The sequence below is a fragment of the Engystomops pustulosus genome, chromosome 2, assembly GCF_040894005.1.
Source record: "Engystomops pustulosus chromosome 2, aEngPut4.maternal, whole genome shotgun sequence".
Lineage (NCBI taxonomy): Eukaryota > Metazoa > Chordata > Amphibia > Anura > Leptodactylidae > Engystomops > Engystomops pustulosus.
The window spans coordinates 118013977-118040752 of record NC_092412.1 but is presented as its reverse complement, the minus strand read 5'-3'; the positions used below and the strand labels follow the sequence as shown (position 1 = coordinate 118040752).

Below are 26776 nucleotides of genomic sequence, written 5' to 3'. Positions count from 1 at the left end.
GTTAATTGACCTTCCTAAAATGGCTATAGTAAAGCGACCTTCCCAAGATGGCGACACTTTGCTTCCCTTCCCCAGCAGCACGCAATGTGTAGGTCACACAATGGGGGAAGGGTTAAAGCTGCGCAGGCGCACTGAGTCCATAGCTAAGAGTGAGAGGGACAGAGTGAGGAGCCGGGGAGGGAGAACGAGAGGTGACGGCTCGGGCCAGCTGTGCTGCTCCGCCCGCTCCCAGGTCGCTTGTTCCTGTAGACCGCCGGCCAGGCAGCGCTCTCCACCTCGCTACAGCATGACGGAGCCGCAGTCTGCGCTCCTGCTGCGGAGGCAGCTCGCAGGTAATGTGCCCCCCTCCCCGGGGTAAGGAGGGAAGGAGCGGAGCCGCACATAAAGGGGGCAGCGCTCGGAGTGTAGCGGTGTGTGTGCGGGGCAGATGGCTGTGCTGGGAGGGGGAGGGGGTGTTGTGTAGCGGGAGCGCAGTAGGCAGGCAGCGGCAGGATGTAGCTGGGGAGCGCCGGGCACTCCAGGTTATTATGCAGGTGCTCTCCTAGTGCCCTGGTGGCGTCATACATGGGAATTCCCAGGCTACAGGGCGCACACTGCTGCTGCCGGACAGGACGGGAGGCAGGTAAAGTTTGCTGTTGTGTAACGCCGGGCTTCCTGCGTCTTGTGCGCCCCCTCCCCTTTGTGTCAGCTTCTCTCAGCCCTTGGCTGCTGTTGCCCAGGGCTCTAGCTGGCTGCCAGTGACACACGGCCCGGGCCGCCGCTCTGCGCCTGCGCACTGACCTCTCACGTTGGGGGCCTTACAATGCAGCTTACATGTGCTGCGAGGTTTAAAGCGACAGGAGCCAGTTCTGTGTCATGATCGTCAGGGCTGCCACCAGATCTCAGGGGGGAGGGTACACACTGGTATGATCGAGTGTAGCTACAAAATGATAGTGTGTGTATAATTATATTACTATTTAATACTGAACTACTAATAGTAAGGCTGAAAAAATAAGCAAGAGTGCCAATGTAGAAGATGTTATGTGGGTCCACAATCTCCCAAATTCTTCTTAATCATCTCCTCTTTCCATTGGTCCAAGGAGAAAATAAGAAAACACTCATCTTAGTTCTATCTGATATGTCACATGTTACTTAAAAAAAATTTAATAGATTTTATATAAATGACAGAATTAATATATGTATTAATCTTATATTCACAGTGCTTGGGAAACGACATTTTTTAGAGAATCTGTCATGCAAATTACCCCACCCAAAATAAATACTTCATTAAAAACTATGATTAAAATTCATTGCCCTTGTCACTAAATGGTTCCTTTCCATGGCTCCAATGTTACAAAAACACTGATGTGAGTCCTGAAAATTAAGTGTTACTTGCATTGCCTCCTTGTTCCTGATTGAAAGGCTTGATATTCAGCTGTATGGAGAGCTCTGTTACATCATTGGGCACTGTGTAGTCCCAGGGGTTGTGCTTTGGTTTGGATACATTTCAAAAAACATGTCTGTGCTGAAGACTACTCAGCTCTCAGCCCATCTTTGTGCTCCTGTACAGCTCCTCCCTCCTGCTCCGTCACAGAGCTCACAGCCTGATGACATTAGTGGGACATAATTGAAAAGGACACATGGAGGAGCGGTTTCCCAAAGGGGGTGGGATGGGGGGGCTGCTCCTCTATAGCCACTCCCAGGAGACGCGTGCCTAGTCAGAGAGCACATGGCTTTAAAAGGTGCTATATAATCTTTTTTTTTTTTTTTTTTTTTTTTTTTTTTTTTTTGTAGAACCTATTTATACAAAAATCTCTGTATGTACTACTCTCTGTGGTAGAGTGCTAACAATTTTGATTCAAAGTGTAAATTTTTTTTTTTAAATGTATATAAATTGACTGATGGCAAAAATGTGCCCCAAACAAAAAAAATGATTTTCTTGACGCCTCCTAAGTGTAACAAATGAACATGTGTAGAGTTCATAGATACTGAATCGTCAAATGTTTACAAGAATAAATCATCATAAAATGACTTAAAAGACATCTACCACCATGATGAAGGATTGTAAACCAAGCACACTGAAATGCTGGTTTGTGTCTCCTCTGGCAGGATCTCCTCATCGTTTAGCTTTGTATGATCACTTGTTCATGTCCCACCCTGGGACAAAATAAAACAGTAAAAAAAAAGTTTAAAAATAAAATGTGAAATTAAAAAAAAAATTATTAAAAAAAGAATAAAAGTCCCCTGAAGTCCCGTACCATGCAGTAATCAAATAAAACATAAAAAAAGTGAAAATCACCAAAAAAACACAACATATTGGTATCAAAACGTCTGTAACAACCCGTCCAAAAAATACAAAAAAAACCTCATTATTATGAAATTTTCACATTTTGACCGCATAAAGTGTTCAAAAAGTAAAATTTTCCCCAACATTATACCAAGAAAAAGTACAGCTTGTCCCGCAAAAAATAAGCTGTAAACCAGCTCTGTAAACAAAAAATATATAAATTTTCTGCCCATTGTTACTTGGTGATGAAAAAACAAGCAAATTTCTCACAAAATGAGTTCTATATTCTGCAAAACTAGTTGCCTATAAAAAAAAGCCATATAAATGGGGTATCGCTGTAATCGTGATGACCCATGGAATAAAGATAACACATTATTTGTATGGTATGGTGAACGTCAGGGGTGTGGGGGGAAATGCTAATAACCCATAAACTAGAATTAATGATTTTTAAAAAATCTGATTAGCTATTGAACCCCCTGTAAATGATGTACCTGAAAAGTGGATCTCATCCACAAAAAAAATAATCCCCCATATGTCCAAATTACAAAAAAAATAAACATTTTATAGCCTGTAAAATGTGACCTTGCAGATCTGCTCTGAATGGGGCTCCTTCCCTTCTATGCCCGGCCCTGCACCCATACAGCAGTCACCAACACATATGGGGCATCCTCATACTTGGGAGAAATTGGGTATCAAACTTTGTGGCGTTTTTCGTCATTTAATACTTTGTAACGGTTTAATTTTTGGCCAAAGTTACTATATTGTCTAACTATTGTCTAAAAAAATTACAGCATGTAAATTATACCTCCATTTTGTTTTAACCCCTGTGTAGCATCTAAAGGGTTAACACGCTTCTTATAAAAAAAAAAAAAAAAATCAACTTTAACTTTGTAGCTTCTAAAATGGCGTGATTTATGGGGTTTTTTCACGGTTATTTAGGCCTCTCAAAGTCACTTAGTCCTGAGCAGGTGCCTCTAAATAAGGGTTTTGGTGATTTTCATAAAAATTAGAAATTCCACCCACAATTTTGAACCTCCTAACAACCTAGAAAAGAGAGAGGATGCATAAAACCCTATGCTGATATAAAGCAGACATTCCGGAAATGTTAGTTATAAAGTTACTTGGGTGCTGTGACTATCTGCCTGAAAAGCAGAAAATCATCAAAATGTTTCTATTACTTTGAAGTACAATGTGTGACGGGAAAACAATCTCAAAATCCCCTGGATATGTTAAAGCGTCACAAAGTTATAACCTCCTATAATGACACGGGGCAAATTTTAAAAATCAGGCCTGGTCCTAAAGGTCTAAAATGGCTTGGACACAAAGGGGTTAAACGTTTTTTGGATGTAACTGTAGCAATTTCTATTTCTTGTGTTCAGTGGGAACGTGTGCAGTATTTGCACCTTAGAGGGACATTTCAGTCCTTGAGATTGTGAGTGTGTAGAAACAGATGGCAGTTCAGTGTATGTATTTGGTGTGTGTGATCAACAGGATTGTAATGTACCGTATTTGCACGTATATGTATTCATGTGAACATTGTGTGTGAGGTGTTTATACAAAGCCGTGTAAGACTTTTTTATTTTTCCCGTCTCCTACATGTCTTTTTATTTCCTTCTGCACGGATTCATGATGTGAGTGGAAAGAGGAATCCCTTTTCTTGTGAAATGACAGCATATAACACCTCCTTGGTAATGAGCACCGTTTTTAATACGACACCGCAGCTTGGAGTGACAACTAGGGTGTGTGGAGACAGAGGAGAAATCTGCTGGAGTGCTGCTCTGTAGTGATTTATAGGGTCTGGAGAGAAGAAAATATATCCAGGTTGACTGTCACAAGCCTTTTCCAAATCACTGATCTGTCAAAGCCGAGGGCTCGATGGCCTTTAGTGTGCCACAAAAAAATAGAGGCCTGTGTATATGAAGATCAGCTGTAATGGCCTATCAGACTCCATGTCGGACTAAAACGCATCTCAAATTTTACATTCCCTAAGCCCCCCCACCCCCTAAGGTAATGGCTATTTTTTGGGGAATGTACATGCCAAAAGTCTTGCTTAAAACCTCTGAAGAAAAAGGCTAAAGTGGCTAAAATAATCACAATGGCCTTTTCCTGTCACTCAGAAATAGTTGTTGAATCACTGCTACACTGTGTAAAGCCAGATTTATTACTTGTGTATTGTGTGGGGTGTCTTTTTTTTTTTTTTTTATGCTCATGTAGTGATTTATTTAAGTTTCCCAGACACTGTTGAGATATTTATTAAAGGGCCAAAGCCACTTTAATAAATGTGATGGGTAGCAGCGCTCCAAAGGCAGTCATAGAACTAACACAAGGAGTCTGCCTGATGGTAACCCCTAAAAAGTGTAGTCAGTGGTCGATATTTATTAAGACTGCTGTATTAGGTAAGACGAGCATATCCGGGCCTAAAGCATGGAAGTGTCCCAAGCATGTAGAATATAAACTACTAATGAAAGGAGATGGTTAGTAATTTTCTTGCTTTAGTCTTTGAAAGACAAACGTGTGTTGGTGAATAAAAAATGTAAACTTGTGCAGCAAAACCCGGACCATAATGTAGGAGAAGGCTTTTTTTTTTTTTTTTTTTTTTTTTTTTTTCCTTGATATTATATCTTGATGTGTAGTACACGGTCCATTATTCTCTGTATACACCTCATGCAGTGGAAATGGAGTATGGCATGGTCTGCTCATGAGATAAAACCATTGTGCATTGATTGATTGCATAGTCAATTATTTAAAGGGGTATTCCGTGAATATGACTGATATGTCTGATAACCCATGATGCTATTAAAAAAACGAATATAACAAAACTTAATGCCATTAGCCACAAAATGGAGCTTAAATAGTTTGATTTTATGATTCACAAAATATTAAGGACCCATTTGTATATGAATTATGCTGATTCCCAATTTCTCCCGAGTATGCCAATACCGAATATGTGGTGGTAAACTGCTGTATGGGTATACATCATAGCATTGAAGGGAAGGAGGCCATTCAGAGCAGATTTGCATTGTTACTTTTAGTATGCTTATTTTTTTATTTTTTTTTTGCAATTTGGACCTATAAGGCAGGGGTCGGGAACCTATGGCTTGTGAACCAGATGTGGCTCTTCTGATGGCCCCATCCAGCTCGCAATCAGGGCTCCTATCCATGGCATAACTACAGCGTGTGTCCCAGGCCCCTGTTGTGCCCCTGGCTGTAGTTATGCCCCTGGATGTAATCGGCAGTGCAGGGGTACGCGGGGTTAATTCGGGGGAGGGTACCTCCTTCTCCGTCCTTGCAGCAGCTTCCTCTGTGTGGGAGAGAGGGGAGAAGACTGTCTGCCTGCAGCGAATTTCGGCGCTGGATGTCAGCAGCGGGGGAGACTTGGCCTCATACAGAGGAGAAGGGACTCGGAGAAGGAGTCGGCAGCCCCACTGAGAACCAGCCAGAAATAAGTCCTTCCTCCCCCCAGTGTCTCCTCACACTCTGCCATAACCTGTCTCCAGCGGCTGCTGGCGCGTGTATTGGGCAGGGGTGCTGCTGCAACAGCAGCTAGTGCGCGTATTGGGAAGGGGTGCTGCAGCGGCGGCTGCTGGCGCGCGTATTGGGGAGGGGTGTGGCAGCTCCCGTTTCTGCTGATCGTTGACTAGTAAATTGAAGTTACAAGTTCCCTATGGGACTCTGCACCCACTTTTTTGGTTTACCTTATTTAAAGAGAACCCATCAGGCAAAATAACCCCCCTAAACTCAATATATTTTCATAAACTGCCATTAGAGAGCATTGCTTCTATCCCTTCATTGTCCCTCTACATGCCTGTAAACCTAAGCAATGTGGTCCTAAAGCTGTATGCAAATGACCTGTGAAATGTCCAATGAGTCATTAGCATATTCAAGCTGTCCAGCTTATTCATGAGTGGGAGGCACAGCCACACCCCCAGTGCTTGACTGACAGCCTGAATAATGGTGTGAGGCTGTATAATGATGTGCTTCCTGGTGCTGGTGGCCACACACCCTGCAGCCTGTGTCTGTGTATGTGAGAGATATAACAGCTCCAGGCAGCCATGTTATAGCAGAATATGTCAGGTACTTGTGTAGCTGATGTCTGTGTATTAGAAGGATGCAGCATGTCGGCAGATAAAGTACAGACACCAGCAACGCTTTACTATACATTACACACGGACATGAGCAGGGGGGGGGAGAGGGGAGGGGTGACATCACTGCCTCTATGTGACCAGTCTCATTTACATAATAAAGAAATGATTTTATAAAGATTAATGTATGAAATAACTAGTTGAAGGCTTGGATGAAATCCTTGTGAGCTGCTCCAAATGGTAGTGGTAACAGAAATAGTGACAGAGACCAGATGACAGGTGTCCTTTAAGACCGACACTTTTAAAGGGCCGCTGACAGAACAATTGCTCCAGCAGTCATTAGTACGCCAAGGAGTGTTCTTCCCTGCTGTACTAAGCCACTGGACCGAAACAATGGTAAAATAGATAATTTAAACTCTGGCCTCTTCTTTCTTCTGCGCATGCCTGAAGACTGGCACTCTCTCAGCATCAGGTGGGAAGAATGTCAGCTTCCAATCACAGCTAAATTACCATTGTTATGGTCAAGTGGTGGCTTAGTACAGCAGGGAGGAACACTCCTTGCTGTACTAATGACTGCTGGAGCGATTGTTCTGTCAGCGGCCCTTTAAACACATTATACGGCTCTCGCAGAATTATATTTTAAAATATGTGGTGCTTATGGCTCTCTCAGCCAAAATGGTTCCTGACCCCTGCTCTAAGGACTTATTTTCTGTGAGATTACAAATATTTCATTTTTGTGCGTCTTTAGTTTTTTAAATTTTTTTTAAATGTAGACTTCCATAGTCTCCTTCCGGTACTCATCTTCCTTCAGCTCCTCATCTGTAACAAAGCGGGCAGAGACACGTCCATGTGTTCTGCCCACCAGCTAAAGCTACAATGTAGCTTTTTCCAGTCATTTGTGGCAAAAGTAGGTGTCTCAGCTTATACTTTGGTTCAACTTGTGCTCAAGTATATACAGTACCTCCTCTAGCCCCTGCTCGTTTACTCTGAGGACCTCTCAGCAGAAATTGCCCTAATAAACTACTAGTATGTTGTGAAGCCGCTTCAGACCTTCCATATCATGTTTTTTTTGTTTTTTTTTTCATGGCCCAGTGTGGTGGCATCATGTGGAAAATCCTTTGAAGTGAGATGTAAATTCATTGTATAAAGTCATAGGTGGAGTTTAGCACTTTAGCCAGGTCCTTGCTTCCTAAAGGGGTTAACCACTTTCGGCAAATTGACCAAGCTGTAGTCAAGCTCTCACTACTTCCCTGACTTTATACAACCAATTTACAAAAGTTGATTTAATGGATGCCATCTTACTGGGACATGAAAGAAACCTGGTTTCCTTTATGTAGTCTTGTATTGTATAAATTCTTCCTGGTTTTTCTATAGATGAAGCCTTGTATATACATTGAAAACACCTTTGTGTAATCATATGATAAGATTGTATAAACTGAAAGCACTTGCAGGCATAACCTAGGCACAGTGAGACGTGGCTGCATATTTGTACTGTAGCCTGGGTTGTGTTATGCACTGTGACTTGTTGCGGGATGGTGTTGAATTTCTAGATTAATGTACGCTTTCACAGTAGCTTTGCATTAGAACTGCCGAAATATGCTTTGCCAATGTTCTAGTATATGTTTGTATGTGACAGTGGGAAATATAATTGCCCTGCCTCTGTCTGCCTTTCTCTATGGCCTTAGCTTGAATTGGATCAATTGTGACAATGATGGCTTTCTAGGAAGCTGCTCTTCCACATTTATAATTCAGTATTTTTAAAATTCAACATAACTTTAAAATAATACCCCTCCTTTAATGTTTTAAAGAATCTCTGCCAAGGGAGGGGACAAACTTTTGGAGTAATTTTATGATGCTTAGGATTTTAAATTGTTAATATGGTCACAGTTAAAGTGAATCGGTCACCAGTTTTGACCATACAAAGTTGCAGCTAGTGTTGGGTATTGTCCCTGGGTCTCTGTGTAACATATTGTAACCTTTTGTGTGTTGTGCATTTTATTTTCCTGTATTGTAACTGGATTTGGAGCATAGATGTGCGAGAGCTCTTCAATGTACTGCTACGTGGCCCCTCGTCCCAGAGGTACTGCTGCACATTGGCTGTCCAATACTACCCCGACATGTACACTGCACAGACCTAATGCTAGTTGCCCTAGCAAAAGTTGCTTAATTTAAATTACCCCTGATGGTTTTTCTAGCAAGAATGAAATGCATTGGGTCCTATAGACTGTGTCAATGACAGCGGCAGCTATTAGAGGCATAACTACTGAAGTAATAGAAAAGGGCTCTATTTTGATAAGCATTGTAACTCTGACAAAGAGGCAAAACAGCCCACATTAGGGTCCACAATCAAGTTGGCACAGGAGCCAGTTGGCTTAGCTGCCTTTATATCACTGTGCTGAAAGTATTATTACACTCCCCTGGTGTATATGTCTCTCTGAGCGTGTCTTAGCCGACATGGCAAATGTTTGACTGTGAGATAATGCTGGTCCCTGATGTGATAGTATCCCTAAAGTATCCAAATACCCACCTCCATCAGGGACACTCTGAGTGTAATAGAATAGAAGGCTGAAAAAAACGCAAGTCCATCAAGACCGATCTTTAAGAATGAAACAAATGTTTTTTTTTTTTCCCACAACCGGTGATATTCTTTGCTTTCCAGAAAGGCATTCAGGCCTCTATTGCACACGTACATAGAGTCCTCCGTAACAACCGCCTGCGGTAAAGCGTTCTGTAAGAGCAGTGAGACTATGCAAAAGATATCCCAGTCTATAGCTTTGGTAGAACCGCCTCTCCTCTAGGCCTCCTTGTCCTGGTCTTTTAATTACAAGAAATAAAAGCTATGTTTTATTTTTGGAAAAATGCCTCCCTAACTGTGAATTTAGGTTGATCCAAGGAGACCTAATAATAAAAATACTGGGGGACATTTGCATAAAGTGTTGGTGTCTGCATTGGCTTTGTTACCGACCTGCTCTCGGAAAGAAGATACACATTTAATATTGTGTTGCTGTGCAGATACATTTCTGGCGCCAAGGCCATTTTCTGTCCCTGGGACCAAAATCTGTCCCGAGCACCAGTAATGTGTCCAACAGCAACCCTGTCACTGGTACTTTCCACCAGTTTACAGCGCCCAAAAAATGGCTGCGACATATATTGTGTCTGAGTTTCCACTGCGCCAAAGCCATGCCCCTTTTCGGAGAAGAGTAGGAGCAGGCAGAATGTCTTTTTTTTTTTTTTCTGGCGCCGACAACTAATAAATGGGTTGGAGAGCGCCACATGCGGTGAGAGCGCCACAAAACTGGCAGAAACTCCATAGTAAATGTCCCCCACTGTGTCTACTGTATACCCTCGGGTATAAGCCTGAGGTACCTAATTTTAACACTTATACTTGAGTCAATAGGTTTTCCTGGTTTATAATTCTAGGGTGGGAAATGCATCGGTCACAGCCTCTACCCCGGCTTGCCAGCCCCCTGCAAGTCGTCTTCTTGTTTCCTGTCAGACTGATGTCAGCCACTTACTGATATTATAGTGTGTGTGTGTGTGTGCCCCACCATCACGCAAGGTCTGTTGCACACGCTAAGTGATGTCAGAAAACTGCTGACGTCAGTGTGTGCACGGTCAGCACGCAAGGACCGCCCACCGAAGGAGAAGCAAGAACAGTGTGAAAATTGACAGATTTTAGCCTAGGCTTACTGTAAAATAATAGCAATTAAGGTCTATAGGAAATTTCTTCCTTGTGTCTCAATACAGATGTTATTTCAACCACTGCTCTTGGCTATTGGAAACTTTCACCAGCTAAAAATCACATTCATGTCTATAGAATATATAATGAGATTTAATGCTCACTTTTTGAATGCAGCAAAAATATAATAGCAGGCGACTTACTACAGCACAACAGCAAGCTGACATCTTGCATTAACTGAAATGAGGTTCTCTGCTTGGGAAGCTTTCTTTCCTGTAGGAAATCCTATCTACTCAGGAAGTAAAATGAGCTTAGACTACAAAGGTGACGCAAGGCTCCCAAGATACTGGAAACTGCTTCAGAATATTTAAAGCACTGGAGAAATCTTGCAGATGTTATAGTTCTAAGATGTGCTATTTATAGTACAGAAAATGGCTTTTTTTTTTCTCTTAAAATCTAGAATGCAGAATGGAAGCTAAAAAAGTCAGATTGGCAGTTGAGACATTTTGTATGGCAGGAAACAGAAATGGTGAACTCTCCTGCATTATTTTTCTTTTTTCTGTGAAGGTCCCTCATAATGTCTAGTTTATTGGGACTGGACTGTGAATTGCTGGCCACTTTGCAACACTTGTCCTATATTTCTGTGGAAAATATCTATGTAACTTGACATGTCCATTATCTTTGTCACGGCAACACGTGCTTTCTGCATTGTGACCAGGAGACATGAAAGTCTACGGAGGCCGTGATCTGGCCTCAAATTATTCAACCAGATCTCAGGCCTATGACCGGCCGTGTGAATAAGCCCAAAAATGAGAGAACTGACAATAATGTAATGGGGTCACATAATATTTCCTATCAACAAAAGGCAAAAACGGACTGCACACACTTCACAGCTAAGTGCAGTCCATTTTCTATGGATTTCAGTTAATTTCCAAAGGTCTGAGCCTTACAAGAACATGTTCAGGAATAGGATGTGTCTCCTATTTTATGAATGCAAAATGGTTATGGGGGCACATGTATCATAGTTTTTTGACTGTCACTTTTTCAAGTTTCTGAAGGTTGGCCTGCTTAATGATTGCAATGTATCTTAAGTTCTTTCCCTTTGTGATACATGTGATGAGTTGCCTGTTTTTAGTCTCACTTTTGCAACTTTGTACTGTGCAACATTTTATTCTGAAATACTAGCGCTGGGTCTGCTCTGTTTTGGGACTTATTAGGTGCAAGAGGTGGGGACAATTTTCAGAGCAAAAAAGTCTCACGAGTTGAACAAACACCTGTTATACAAAGCTAATAACAGACACTGTACTAAATCCTTGATGCAGATAACTTTGGAAGCTGCTTGATTCTGCACCTAAAAAGTCTCGGACTGTGAAAAGTCTCACAAAAAGTTGCACAAAAAAAGAAAGCAATAGCAGTGATACATGTCTCCCATAAAGTAGGAAAAACGCACAGTGGGCATAAGCTAAATAAAAAATTTTGACATACGTTGTGTGCAGATAGCATAAAATTTAGTCCATTGTGGTCTTCCTGCCATGCATTGGGCCAACACTAAAGTCAAGGGCCCCTTTAAATGTTGTTCTAGGCTCACAGCTTACAGATAAAGGGGTATTCCCACGAAGACCCGTTTCTTATATGTACTCGGCACAACAAAATAATACATTCTCTAATTCACTGTTATTAACAAAAATACAGCATTTCACAGATAGAAGTCCAACTTGTTTCTATCAGTCTTGCTGTACCTGCTATATTACCAGCGGACACAATCTTTTGATCTTTTGGTGTTTAGTTAGCATTCTGAAAGGTTGTATATTTTGCTACAACTCAGTAAACCTGAGTCTGTTGGAGTACAAAGTGTACATTACTTTTCTCTGAAATTATGCAATACACATTATCTGACTGCAGTGATTATCTAACTATAACAGTTACAGATATGAAATTACACGGAAGAAAAAAAAAAACTGCCATACTTGGGCTTTGTTTTGTTTTTTTTTCTTATGTAACTATCCATTTAAAAAAAAAAAATACATTGTCCACCACAACCTTGAGTTGTGTAGCTAAGTTTTATTGAAGTCCGTTAGATGACTCTGCGGACTCTATCAATAAATTGAAAGCAAGAGATTGAATGACATATGCTGTATTGTACTGCTGCAAACCCAGATAAGGCAAGGGGTAGAGAAACCTTACATTTAATTAATGATGGGATCCATGATGTTCTAATGGATGAAAGCAATTCCTGTTTAACAAAAGCTATCTGGGAATTTTCCCTTATGACCGACCCCATTAATAAAATTACCCTGGACATTTTATTTTTGTTTTTTTTATTGGAGCCATAGTCAAAGAGGAGGGGATGTGGGTATGTTTAGATACATATGTATATAGTATTACCTTTTCCCATGCTCTTAACAAAAATTTGATTTAGCAGTACACAACACAAATAAGGATGGTGCTGGTGTTTAGTTATGATGTGCAGCCACAGCCCTTTCCTGATTTTCAGGCTTGCCTGAGATCAGTGTTGTGTTTCCATGAGGTCAAATGGTTGGCTGGCAGAGGTCGCACTAACATTTTTCCAGAAGGGTAAAAATACTCCTCTCACCATTTTTGAGGAGTATTTTTACCCGAGGAGGAGTATGAAAATTTCGGTAGCACACTGCGCACACAGCACACACTACACTCACACACTGCGCACACAGCACACACTACACTCACACACTGCGCACACAGCACACACTACACTCACACACTGCGCACACAGCACACACTACACTCACACACTGCGCACACAGCACACACTACACTCACACACTGCGCACACAGCACACACTACACTCACACACTGCGCACACAGCACACACTACACTCACACACTGCGCACACAGCACACACTACACTCACACACTGCGCACACAGCACACACTACACTCACACACTGCGCACACAGCACACACTACACTCACACACTGCGCACACAGCACACACTACACTCACACACTGCGCACACAGCACACACTACACTCACACACTGCGCACACAGCACACACTACACTCACACACTGCGCACACAGCACACACTACACTCACACACTGCGCACACAGCACACACTACACTCACACACTGCGCACACAGCACACACTACACTCACACACTGCGCACACAGCACACACTACACACACAGTGCGCACACAGCACACACTACACTCACACACTGCGCACACTACACACACTACACTCACACACTGCGCACACAGCACACACTACACACACAGTGCGCACACAGCACACACTACACTCACACACTGCGCACACAGCACACACTACACTCACACACTGCGCACACAGCACGCACACAGCACACACTACACTCACACACTGCGCACACAGCACACACTACACTCACACACTGCGCACACAGCACACACACTACACACACTACACTCACACACTGCGCACACACTGCGCACACAGCACACACACTACACACACTACACTCACACACTACACACAGCACACACTACACTCACACACTGCGCACACAGCACACACTACACTCACACACTGCGCACACAGCACACACTACACTCACACACTGCGCACACAGCACACACTACACTCACACACTGCGCACACAGCACACACTACACTCACACACTGCGCACACAGCACACACTACACTCACACACTGCGCACACAGCACACACTACACTCACACACTGCGCACACAGCACACACTACACTCACACACTGCGCACACAGCACACACTACACTCACACACTGCGCACACAGCACACACTACACTCACACACTGCGCACACAGCACACACTACACTCACACACTGCGCACACAGCACACACTACACTCACACACTGCGCACACAGCACACACTACACTCACACACTGCGCACACAGCACACACTACACTCACACACTGCGCACACAGCACACACTACACTCACACACTGCTCACACAGCACACACTACACTCACACACTGCGCACACAGCACACACTACACTCACACACTGCACACACTACACTCACACACTACACACAGCACTACACACAGCACACACTACACTCACACACTGCGCACACAGCACGCACACAGCACACACTACACTCACACACTGCGCACACAGCACGCACACAGCACACACTACACTCACACACTGCGCACACAGCACACACTACACTCACACACTGCGCACACAGCACACACACTACACACACTACACTCACACACTGCGCACACACTGCGCACACAGCACACACACTACACACACTACACTCACACACTACACACAGCACACACTACACTCACACACTGCGCACACAGCACACACTACACTCACACACTGCGCACACAGCACACACTACACTCACACACTGCGCACACAGCACACACTACACTCACACACTGCGCACACAGCACACACTACACTCACACACTGCGCACACAGCACACACTACACTCACACACTGCGCACACAGCACACACTACACTCACACACTGCGCACACAGCACACACTACACTCACACACTGCGCACACAGCACACACTACACTCACACACTGCGCACACAGCACACACTACACTCACACACTGCGCACACAGCACACACTACACTCACACACTGCGCACACAGCACACACTACACTCACACACTGCGCACACAGCACACACTACACTCACACACTGCGCACACAGCACACACTACACTCACACACTGCGCACACAGCACACACTACACTCACACACTGCGCACACAGCACACACTACACTCACACACTGCACACACTACACTCACACACTACACACAGCACTACACACAGCACACACTACACTCACACACTGCGCACACAGCACACACTACACTCACACACTGCGCACACAGCACACACTACACACAGCACACACTACACTCACACACTGCGCACACAGCACACACTACACTCACACACTGCGCACACAGCACACACTACACTCACACACTGCGCACACAGCACACACTACACTCACACACTGCGCACACAGCACACACTACACTCACACACTGCGCACACAGCACACACTACACTCACACACTGCGCACACAGCACACACTACACTCACACACTGCGCACACAGCACACACTACACTCACACACTGCGCACACAGCACACACTACACTCACACACTGCGCACACAGCACTACACACAGCACACACTACACTCACACACTGCGCACACAGCACACACTACACTCACACACTGCGCACACAGCACACACTACACTCACACACTGCGCACACAGCACTACACACAGCACACACTACACTCACACACTGCGCACACAGCACACACTACACTCACACACTGCGCACACACTACACTCACACACTGCGCACACACTACACTCACACACTGCGCACACACTACACTCACACACTGCGCACACACTACACTCACACACTGCGCACACAGCACACACAGAACATTACACTCACACAGCACACACAGAACATTACACTCACACTGCACACACAGAACATTACACTCACACTGCACACACAGAACATTACACTCACACTGCACACACAGAACATTACACTCACACTGCACACACAGAACATTACACTCACACTGCACACACAGAACATTACACTCACACTGCACACACAGAACATTACACTCACACTGCACACACAGAACATTACACTCACACTGCACACACAGAACATTACACTCACACTGCACACACAGAACATTACACTCACACTGCACACACAGAACATTACACTCACACTGCACACACAGAACATTACACTCACACTGCACACACAGAACATTACACTCACACTGCACACACAGAACATTACACTCACACTGCACACACAGAACATTACACTCACACTGCACACACAGAACATTACACTCACACTGCACACACAGAACATTACACTCACACTGCACACACAGAACACTACACTCACACTGCACACACAGAACACTACACTACACTGCACACACAGAACACTACACTACACTGCACACACAGAACACTACACTACACTGCACACACAGAACACTACACTACACTGCACACACAGAACACTACACCTACAATCACACACAGAACATTACACTACACTGCACACACAGAACATTACACTACACTGCGCACACAGAACACTACCCTACAATCACACAGAACACTACACTACACTGCGCACACAGAACACTACACTACACTGCGCACACAGAACACTACACTACACTGCACACACAGAACACTACACTACACTGCACACACAGAACACTACACTACACTGCACACACAGAACACTACACTACACTGCACACACAGAACACTACACTACACACACAGAACACTACACTACACTGCACACACAGAACACTACACTACACTGCACACACAGAACATTACACTACACTGCACACACTCACCCGTCCGGATCTGCGGGCAGGTAGAGATGGAGCAGGACAGGGAGCAGCAGCCCCGCTGTCCACAGGTATCGCGGGGCCTGCGCTCTCGCTCCGGAGCGCTGCTGACACAGATCACTGTGTCAAGTGTCGCGTTGAGCGGTCCGGCGCGCGCTGTGATCGCGCGACATTTACCTCTTTTGCAGCGCGCGCCGAGCCGCTCAGCCTGCGCGCTGCAAGGAATAATTGCCAAGCGTAACTTTACGCATGGCAATTATTTTGGGGGGTAATGGCGCCTCATCACGCGTCTATGACGCGTGGTGAGGCGTTAATGCGACCTCTGTTGGCTGGTGACTATTAACACAAACTTGGAAAGTTGGATACCGCTCATATCTTCGGAATACAGCCAGAGGGTTCCTTCTGCTTAGTCATGTTTTCATATTAGTGTTGTTTTATTCAGTTAGAAGCCTATAGAGACAAGCTGCTGCATGAATCTGTAGATCCAGAAACCTCAGTCTTATTTACTGCTGCACATTCACTGAGCCCCAGTCTTCCAAGGAAAATGTAAGCTGCAGTGCTTGTGCTGATCTCCCCTGCTTCTTCAGGCAGTAGCTCACAATGGGTTAGCAACATTTTCAATTCAAACCAGTCAAAAGCAAGGTAACACGCAAAAAATTCATGTGTTTTTGTAACCTCGGATCCAGTTCTGCGTTCTGTCAAACTCCCAGTGTCTAGTCTTGTTTACACCGTCTTATAGGGTTTTCAGCTTTCTGGGTTAGTGTATGTGTTTCCGAGTTATACACTAAATGTCTACCATAGCTATGCCACAATACTGTCTACCAAGTGACTAAATATTAGTATAGTACAATGTACTTGTCTTATTGTACCATGATTCAGATGCATTATGCACAATGAGGCCTCAGCAAGTAATTGATATGCACTGTGTAATGAAAATTTATGCAGATTTTCAATATACGTTTTGTATCAATTCCTCATGGTGATTCAACAGGAAGCTTCATGGTTTACTTCCGATGCATAATGGCTGGTCTCTAATCATGTGGTGTCACACAGGTGCATGTTAGCAATTGGTAGAGAAGGTATATTGGAAAATTGATAAACTTTTCATTACACAAACAGTATAAATGATTTGCGAAGTGTCACAACCCCTGTACCAGCACATTATTACTCATCCAAAATACTTTTTGAAGAAATCCCATTCGTAAGCTGCGATAAATATCAGCAGATGAAAGTTGTTTGCTTAGTGGGTTAAGAATCAACAGCAATGTAAGTAATTGCTTTGGGTTTTGAATTGCAAAGGTCAAATTCTTAGATTAAAAATTTCAACGACCACCATGTAGATGAGTGAGAACACAGTGCAACATAGCTATTATTACTAGAGACGAACTATAATAACAATTTTTGGTGGAGGTTAAACTTCTACATGGATTGTCTAGGGCAAAATTTTGTCGGGAAGCCTTTCTTAGACTTTAAAGGAAACCTACCAGTTTAAATGGTAGGGGTAAGCTTTAAATACTGAGCACCAGCTCAGGGTGAGCTGGTGCCGGTGCTTACTTTCGTTAGTGTTATTAACTGCTGTATCGCGGTTTTAACACTTTTTAAAGTTTATAGCTGAAGCTGCTTCGGCGCGACCGTGCACACGCAACGTCTCTGGCACTTCCTATGTCGTGCCGAAGCAGCTATAGCTATAAACTTTAAAAAGTGTTAAAACCGTGATACAGCGGTTAAATAACACTAACGAAAGTAAGCCCCGGCACCAGCTCGGTACTTACAGCTTACACCTACCATTTGAAATGGGAAGTTTCCTTTAATACCTTAGTAATACTACGTCACATGCTGGGTGCGGGTACATGGAGAGAGCTCACGGGCTGAACCCTCTCCATAGCCGGTAAGTCTTTGCTGCATATTGCTGATCGCTGCCGGCAGCTTCAAAAAGGAGGTAGCGCATGGCGATACGTCGCCATGGTAGCCTCAGGTCTTCCGAAGACCCGAGGCTACTTTGGGTTAACCTATGAGGCGTAAAATCCCCATATACAGTATGGCAGTATATGATAGGATCGTACAGAAAACCTAGGGTACCCTAGGAAGTCTTAAAAATAGTAAAAAAAAAAAAATAAAAAACCCTAAAAACTCAAATCATCCCCCTGTCTCTAGAACTGATATAAATATAAATAAACAGTAAAAATCATAAACACATTAGGTATCGCCGCGTACGAAAATGCCCGATCCATCAAAATATAATAAATGTTTTTCACTGCGTTTAATCCCATAACGGAAAATTTGTCAAAATGCCACTTTTTTGCAATTTTAAAAAAAAAATTAAAAATTCTATAAAAAGTGATCAAAAGGTCGTACAGTCCTAAAAATGATAACATTGTAAACGTCATCAAAAGACGCAAGAAAAGACACCTCCCAAAGCTCCGTACACCAAAGTATAAAAAAGTTATTAGCGCCAGAAGACGGCAAAATTCCCCCCCCCCCCCCCCAAAAAAAAAACATTTTTCTTGTACAGGAGGTTTTCATTTTTTTTTAAATGTATGAAAACGTTATAAAACCTATACAGATATGGTATCCCCGTAATCGTACCGACCCAAAGAATAAAGGAGACATGTCATTTGGGGCATACAGTGAAATCCGTAAAATCCAAGCCCACAAGAATACGGCACAAATGCGTTTTTTTTTTTTTTTTTTTTTTTTTTTTTTTTTACCAATTTCATTGCATATGGATTTTTTTTTTTTTCCCCCGCTTCCCAGTACACGGCATGGAATATTAAATACCACCATTTTGAAGTGTAATTTGTTACACAGAAAATAAGCCATAACCTAGCTCTGTACATGGAAAAATAAAAAAGTTATAGATTTTTGAAAGTGGGGAGTGAAAAATGAAAACTAAAAAGGGCTGCGGCGTTAAGGGGTTAACACAAACGATTCTATCCAACATCAATGATTTTAGGGCTTATAATGTATATTATTTGTCCTATAAACTTGATACTGGTGTCCACATTTACTTGTAAGTCAGCATCTGATGCCATCCAATACTCCAGATGGTCTACAAATATAAATGGGAGATGATCGTATTTCACCTCAGGCTTGACGTACAGTACTTAATGCACCTGTTAACCTTCTTCCATGCAGAATGTATATAATTGCATCAGAGATTTAGTTACTGGTAAACGGAAGCTGTGCGCTCTGCCATTACAAGAATCCCGAAGGGGAAAGTTCATCAAGTGTTAAACATAATTCCATATGATTTTCCAGATTCCAATCAGTCATGGAGATAAAGTGGCAACATTTTCAATTCTTTTGTAACTAAGAATATGAACTGATTTCCTCTCTGAATTAATTTAAAATCTTAAACCTTAGCATCACATCTTATAGTAATGATTGAGCTCTTGTGAGCTTATGAATGGAATGGATTGTGTTGGGTGATCGATGGGTAGCTTATCTAATGGCGAGTATCTGCATATATGTACGTACTAATACTTATTTTGCCTTGTACAGCCGCACCTATATGCAAAGTGAATATTGTTATACACAATATTTCGGTAGAGCACTTTAAATACACTCCCGTGTGCAGAAATGGGCCACAAAAACGGGGGGAAGTTTTTGTCCAGGTGGAGTCAATCACCCCTCCCATCTCCATAGTAGTTGAGCAACCAGGCCACAAATCTAGGAGGGAATAGGAATACACAGTCTGCTAGCTTGTGTGCGTAAGGCCTTAGGCGGCAAGATACAGAAGTTAACTGTTGTGTAAAATTCTGTAATTGTAAGTCTTTTTGTAATTTTTGTTTTGCAGAACTAAATAAAAATCCTGTAGAAGGTTTTTCAGCAGGTTTAATAGATGACAATGACCTATACCGATGGGAAGTTCTTATTATTGGCCCTCCAGATACATTATAGTAAGTATTTTGATGCTTATATTTGTATTTTCTATTCTGACAAAATAACCAAATACATCAATAAATAGAATACTTTATAATGGATCGATTTAACTTTTTTCCAGTTCTAGTGCACCCTCTTGCAGACGGGGAGCACTGAGGAGTAAAATGGGTATACAGGGGTACATCAGACCAGCAGTCATGCTCTTGGTACATTGAAATAAAGATTTCACTGCAGTCAAGCTTTTAACCCCTTCCTGACATTTGACGTAATACTACTGCATCGCGGGAGGTGCGTTCCCGCAAAATGCAGTACTATTACGTCATGCTTCTGGCACCGGCTCCTGAACTGAGCCGGCTCCAGAAGCTGCAGGTGTTGCCTATATTTCTCTGATCGCGGGTGTTAACCCCTGACACAACGCGGTCGCGCTGACCGCGGCGTGCAAGGGGCATTTTAGAAGAATCTGACACACACACCCCCGATCTCTTCCTCCCCCTCCTCCGCAGCTCTTACCGGGGGGGTTCGCTGCTCCGATCGCAGCCCCGGGACTGCCGGTGCCCGGGGCTGCGCGATCCTCCTCTGTGTGCCGGGTCCCTGCCTTCTGAGTGTGTTACATTACACAGTAATGTATGTATTACACTGTGTAATTCGAAGAAGAGCTTGAACAAGTGATCAGTGGATCACTGGTTCAAGCTAACCGGTAAAAGTTAATAAAAAATGTTAAAATTTATTTTTTAATAAATATAAGTCCCCTAAACACAAATATTCCCTATACACATGCAATAAAGGGGAAAAAACACCAAATCGCCAAAAAATTTGGTATCGCCGCGTCCGTAACAATCTGTACAATAACTCAGAAACATTATTGGACCCGCTCGGTGAATGCCGTAAAAACAAAACCCGAAAAACACACCAAAAATGTAAATTTTTCATAAAATCTCTACACAAAAATGTTCTAAAAAGTGATCAAAAAAAGTTATGTGCGCAAAAATGGTACCAGTGAAGAGAACAACTTAACGCGTAAAAAATAAGCCCTAAACTAGCTTTGTCAACCAAAAAATATTTAAGTTGCGTCTCTGAAAAGATGGCAATGCAAAAACAAATGAGATTTCCTCTATATTAGTTTTTATCCAGTAAAATTGTAAAAATAAATGAAAAACTATATAAATGAGGTATCACCATAGTCGTAGTGACCTATAGAATAAAGATAATATAGTATTTTTAGTGTACGGTGTACGACCCCCAAAAAATACAAAAAGAAAGTAAACCAAAATTGACAATTTTCTTTTCACCCATACATTCAAGAGTTAATAAAATCTCATCAATAAGCTAATGACCCACTAAAATGAAGTATTTGTAAAGTGCATCTCATGTCGCACGCAGAAAATAAGCCCTTATATGTCCAAATTGCCAAAAAAATAGATTGTATAGCCAATAAAAAGTGACAATGCATAATCTGCTCTGAATGGCGCAGCTCCCCCTCGATGCCCTGGCGTGTGCCCATACAGCACGTTACCACCACATGGGGTATTATTATACACGGAAGAGATTGGGTATCAAATTTTGTGGAGCGTTCTGGTATTTTATCCACTGAGAATTTGTACATTTTTTTGAAAAACACATTAATTTAGCCAAAAAAAATTTACTTTCAAAATTGCATCCGATTTTGTTTTAACCCCTGTATAACAATTAAAGGGTTAACAAACTTCATAAAAGTTGTTTTATGTACGTTGAGGGGTGTAGTTTCTATAATGGAATAATTTATGGGGTTTTCTTTTATTTAGGCCTCTCAAAGTGATTTGAAACCTGAGCAGGTCCCTCAATAGCAGGATTTTGCGTTTTTTATGAAAATGTGAAAAATCGCACCTAACGTTCAAAGGCCCATAACATCCTACAAAAATAACAGTATGCATAAAAAAACCATGTCCACATAAATTAGACATTTAGTGAATGTTAGTTATTACGTTTTTTTGCGGTTATGACTATGTATGAAAAAAGTAGAACATTTTGAAGTTCGAAAATCAAGAATTTTTCCAAATATTCACCAAATATCTGATTTTCTCATAAATAAATGCAAAACATTCCACCAAAATTTTTCAACTAACCTGAAGTGCAAAGTGTCACGAGAAAACAATTTTAAAATCACTTGGATATGTTAAAGCGTTCCAAAGTTATAACCACTTGTAGTGACACAGGGCAGATTTGAAAAAATGGGCCGTGTCAGGTAGGTGAAAAGTGGCTTCAGTGTTAAGGGGTTAAAGGAAACCAACCACCTGAAAACTTTTTTAAAAAACTTTAAAGGTTGTTTTATGATGAAAAGCACTTCTACAAAGGAAAGCTTAAGTTAACTAGGATATGACTGGTCCCTTCCAATCTTCTAGTGTTTAACAGTGTAACCTAATGAGATTGAGTTATGATGACCCTGGTTTGTCTTAAGTGATTACTCACATAAAATTCTATTTGTCAATTTTTGTATAAATATTATTTTTGACACTCCACATCTTGGACTGGTATTGTATTCTGCTCTCTTTTTAGTGACTGTTGCATATTTTGTCACTGATCCATTGCATGATGAACTGCCGTAGATGCAAAAGGCCAAAAGCACAGTTATTATTTATTTTTGTTTTGTTCCCTATTTTCTATCATCTTTTGGAGAGAATACTCCATAATGTACGCATTTTCTTTTTGCTCCTTAGTGAGGGTGGTGTTTTTAAAGCACATCTTACTTTTCCAAGGGATTATCCCCTAAGGCCGCCTAAAATGAAATTCATAACTGAAATTTGGCACCCGAATGGTAAGTAGCAATTGCCTCAATTATTTTTCCTTCTACAATTCATTGTCTACATTTTAAAAATAAAATCTTTATAAAAAAAAAAAATCTAACACACTTAAAATTAAACTATATTCCAAATTCTTGCACAACTACATTGCACATATTCTGAACATCGGGAGGAAATAATTCATGTCAAGCCAAATCCAGGGTTAATGTTGTAACTCTTAAAGGGAACCTGTCAGCAGAAATTGACCTAGTAAAACACTATCAATATGTTGCCAAGCAGCTGAAAACCTTCTAGATTGTTTTTCCTTCATGACCCATTGTGGTGGCATCATCCAGAAAATCTTCTTTGAAGTGAAATGTAAACTGGTTGTATAAAGTCAAGGAGGCAGAGATTTTAACACTGAAGTCATGCTCACTAACCAGATCTCCTGAAGTCAAATGCATGATATCAATCAGAGGTGGACGCATTCAGAGCCCCCCACCTTGACTTCAGTGTTAAACTCTCCGCCTCCTTTACAACCAATTTACATTTCAAGTTGAAAGTTGATTTTCTGGATAATGCCACCACACTGGACCATGAAAGAAACAAAAACTAGATGGCGTTACGCTGTTTGACAACATATTGGTAGTGGTTTAATAGGCTAATTACTGATGGCAGGTTCCCTTTAATACTGTGAATATCAATTTAGAGCCATACCCTTTTATCTTTTACTTGAGTAATGATGATCTAACCATAGGGCTACAATTAAAACATACAAAGTCAATATAACCACTCATGGATCACCACTTCTTATTTGTTTAAATGTATTGCTGTTTTGGTGATAAAAGGAGATAAATCCAATGTGGAATCTCCCAAAGTAAAATAATGTGCTTATGTTAAGGAAGAAGTCTTAGACTAGAGTGTGGCAGAAATGTGTTCAGTGAAAAACTGACTCTTTCCATCAGTTTTCAGTCTGTTTGGAGTTATATTAATTAGCTCACAGACCCAGAAGCCTGGTTTGATCTGAAAGCTTAGATTCTGATAATTTAATATAACATACAAAAAAATTATAATAAAGAACCATACTTTTGGTATAACCTAATTTTTATTTCCTCTCTTTCCAGTTGACAAGAATGGTGATGTGTGCATTTCTATTCTTCATGAGCCTGGAGAGGATAAATATGGCTATGAAAAACCAGAAGAGCGTTGGCTTCCTATCCATACGGTGGAAACTATAATGATCAGTGTCATTTCTATGCTAGCAGACCCCAATGGAGACTCCCCAGCCAATGTAGATGCAGCAGTATGTTCACGTTTTATATTATGTTGTGGGGTAATCTTTGTAATTTTCTAATGTTTTCATTAAATCCAATCCGCTCAGTCCCGGTTATTGGATGACCTGTTGGAGATGTTCTGAGTAAAAGTGGTTATACACATTACTATTTTGGAGTGCACAATACCAGGGGGGTTAAATTTCAGATTACTCTATCACTTGTTCTTGCACTAGATAAGTTGCCAAAGGTTTCTGCAAAATCTCTTTAGTCAATTTGTGATTTGATTTGAACAGCTTTCTTGAGCGGTAAATTCAATTTACCTTTCATAGTCAACCTTATACAGAACCTGAACAAACACCTAGAAAACCACGTAAGGTAAAATCGCAGGTACCAGCAGGTCACCACAACAGTTTATATTTGTAGCATGAAGTATATTGGAAAGATTTGTGCTTATGTGTGTTGCATGCAATCCTTTTTTTTTTTTTTTTCGTATTTCTATAAGCTAAATATTTTCTTTTTATCTATCATAGAAAGAGTGGAGGGAAGATCGAAATGGAGAGTTCAAGAGGAAAGTTGCCCGCTGTGTAAGAAAAAGCCAAGAGACTGCTTTTGAGTGACATTTATACAGCAGCTAGTAGCTTCACAATTTCAGGGTATGTTTTTATTCACTGTCCAATATGCAGTATTTGTGTAGTAGAGCTTTATTACTTAGTATATGTGGCACCCTTTTAATAGAGCTATAAGTTTAACTTTACTGTATTGTTTAACGGGATTCAAGACTGGAAGCTCAGAAAAATATATCCCCCCCCCCCCATGTAATGCATTGATGTGTCTGTCTATAAGATACGTTTTAAAATGTTGTAGTATGGAACAGACACACCAGTCAGTTCTTCACTGATGTAAGTATAGAAAGTGAAAGTATACAAATGAAGGACTGACTGGTTTGTATTTACAAGGAGCAGAATAGTTGGCTAGTACAAAGGGCTTGTTCTTGGCCAAATCCTTTTAACACTTGCTGATTAAGGAATCTATATGAATCATTGATAAGGTCTTACATTTCTCTAATATATCTTCTATGTTTTTACTTAACAAATGTATTATAGTTTTGAATATGAAAAAATTAAACTGTTTTTTCTCCTTATCCCTTATAGGTCTCCATTTGAGAAACAAGGCACTGTTTTTCCTGCACTCTACCCACCTTTTTGCTGGACTTTTTGTTGTAATTAGTTGGCAAACACTGGCTGGCACCGGGGTTGCAATAAAACATGCCAGTTATCAATGCTGACAAGAGCCTAAAAAGTGCCAACTTAGGTGATTTTCGCATTTCAAAAATCTAAAGAACTGCTTTAAACTTCAGGAAGAATTGTACAGACGTGTACATAGCACAACATGATCCCGATAATATATATAATGTTCATGTACATCCTTAAATACACATTGTACCAAATAATGCTTTCTACGTGAAAGGATGCAAACACAGCAAGAAATTAAGGAAGAGTGTTTGTACGTGAAGCTTGCCAGTCTTGCTTTTCAGCCTGTTCTCCAAATTCCTTTTCTCCTTTACCCATTTTCCCCACTTCTAGAGGAAGTTGGACAGTTTTTGAACAGTGCAGGGTCCCCCGTTTTCCTCTCAACAAGTGCTAATGAAGTCTTACAAATATATCTTCCATTTGGTATCAAAATTGAAAGTTCTTTCTATGCAGAAAAGCCCTTTATTGGTATTGGTTGGTTACGCTGTAAGTAATGGTTTTAATATTTCTGTGCAGCAGGATTTTAGAATACCCCTCCTCCACTCCCAAATGTTTCCACATTATTGTCTTCTGGCCTCACAATCGTATGACTATATATTCTTTTCCAATACATGTAGTCACTGCAGGAGTTTGGTTACCCATTTTGTGATGATTCATATTTAACCCCTAAGGGGAATGTGGGAACTAAACTTCTGAAGTGCCTTATGTCCCAACAAAATGTTTTGTGAATCCCCTGGTTCTACTGAGTCAATGTAAACACATGCTGCTGTACTAAAAAGTTTGCTCATAGAGCCTTAAATCCCTGCTGCTTTTACTTAAACAATCAGTGAACTGGTAATTTGCATTTTCTTTACAATGCTAGTCCTTAACTGCCTGGTCTTGAACTTGAAAGATGGAAAGCATGCATATGTGTCAGTCTATTAAATTATCTTCAGGGTTTGACATAATGTTGCATTTTCTCTCCCTCTCCCTCCCCCTCCCCAATGTGACTTTTCCACTTTCTCCTATCATCCTTTCTACTTCTCAGCAGTTTTTCCGCACCCATTGTACAAAGAGAAAATTGCGATGTATATTTTCATGTAATTTGATTTTGGAATTCTGTCACCTACTGTAGTGCGTTCTTCCAAAATATAATTTTTTTTCCAATA

At 41.6% G+C, this 26776-nt stretch overlaps 1 protein-coding gene across 2 annotated transcripts; it reads left to right on the top strand.

The window, feature by feature from the left end:
* UBE2G1 (ubiquitin conjugating enzyme E2 G1) lies at window positions 1-26776 on the top strand. 2 transcript variants are annotated; one of them, XM_072136146.1, is made up of 6 exons: window positions 1-332; window positions 20263-20365; window positions 23042-23139; window positions 24229-24407; window positions 24909-25031; window positions 25530-26776. In XM_072136146.1, the coding sequence occupies exons 1-5, from the start codon at window positions 20-22 to the stop codon at window positions 24993-24995; spliced, it is 780 nt and encodes a 259-aa protein (XP_071992247.1). In that variant the 5' UTR covers window positions 1-19; the 3' UTR covers window positions 24996-25031; window positions 25530-26776. The 2 variants fall into 2 exon arrangements, with proteins under 2 accessions (XP_071992247.1, XP_071992248.1); XM_072136147.1 differs by lacking the exon at window positions 1-332 and adding an exon at window positions 550-622.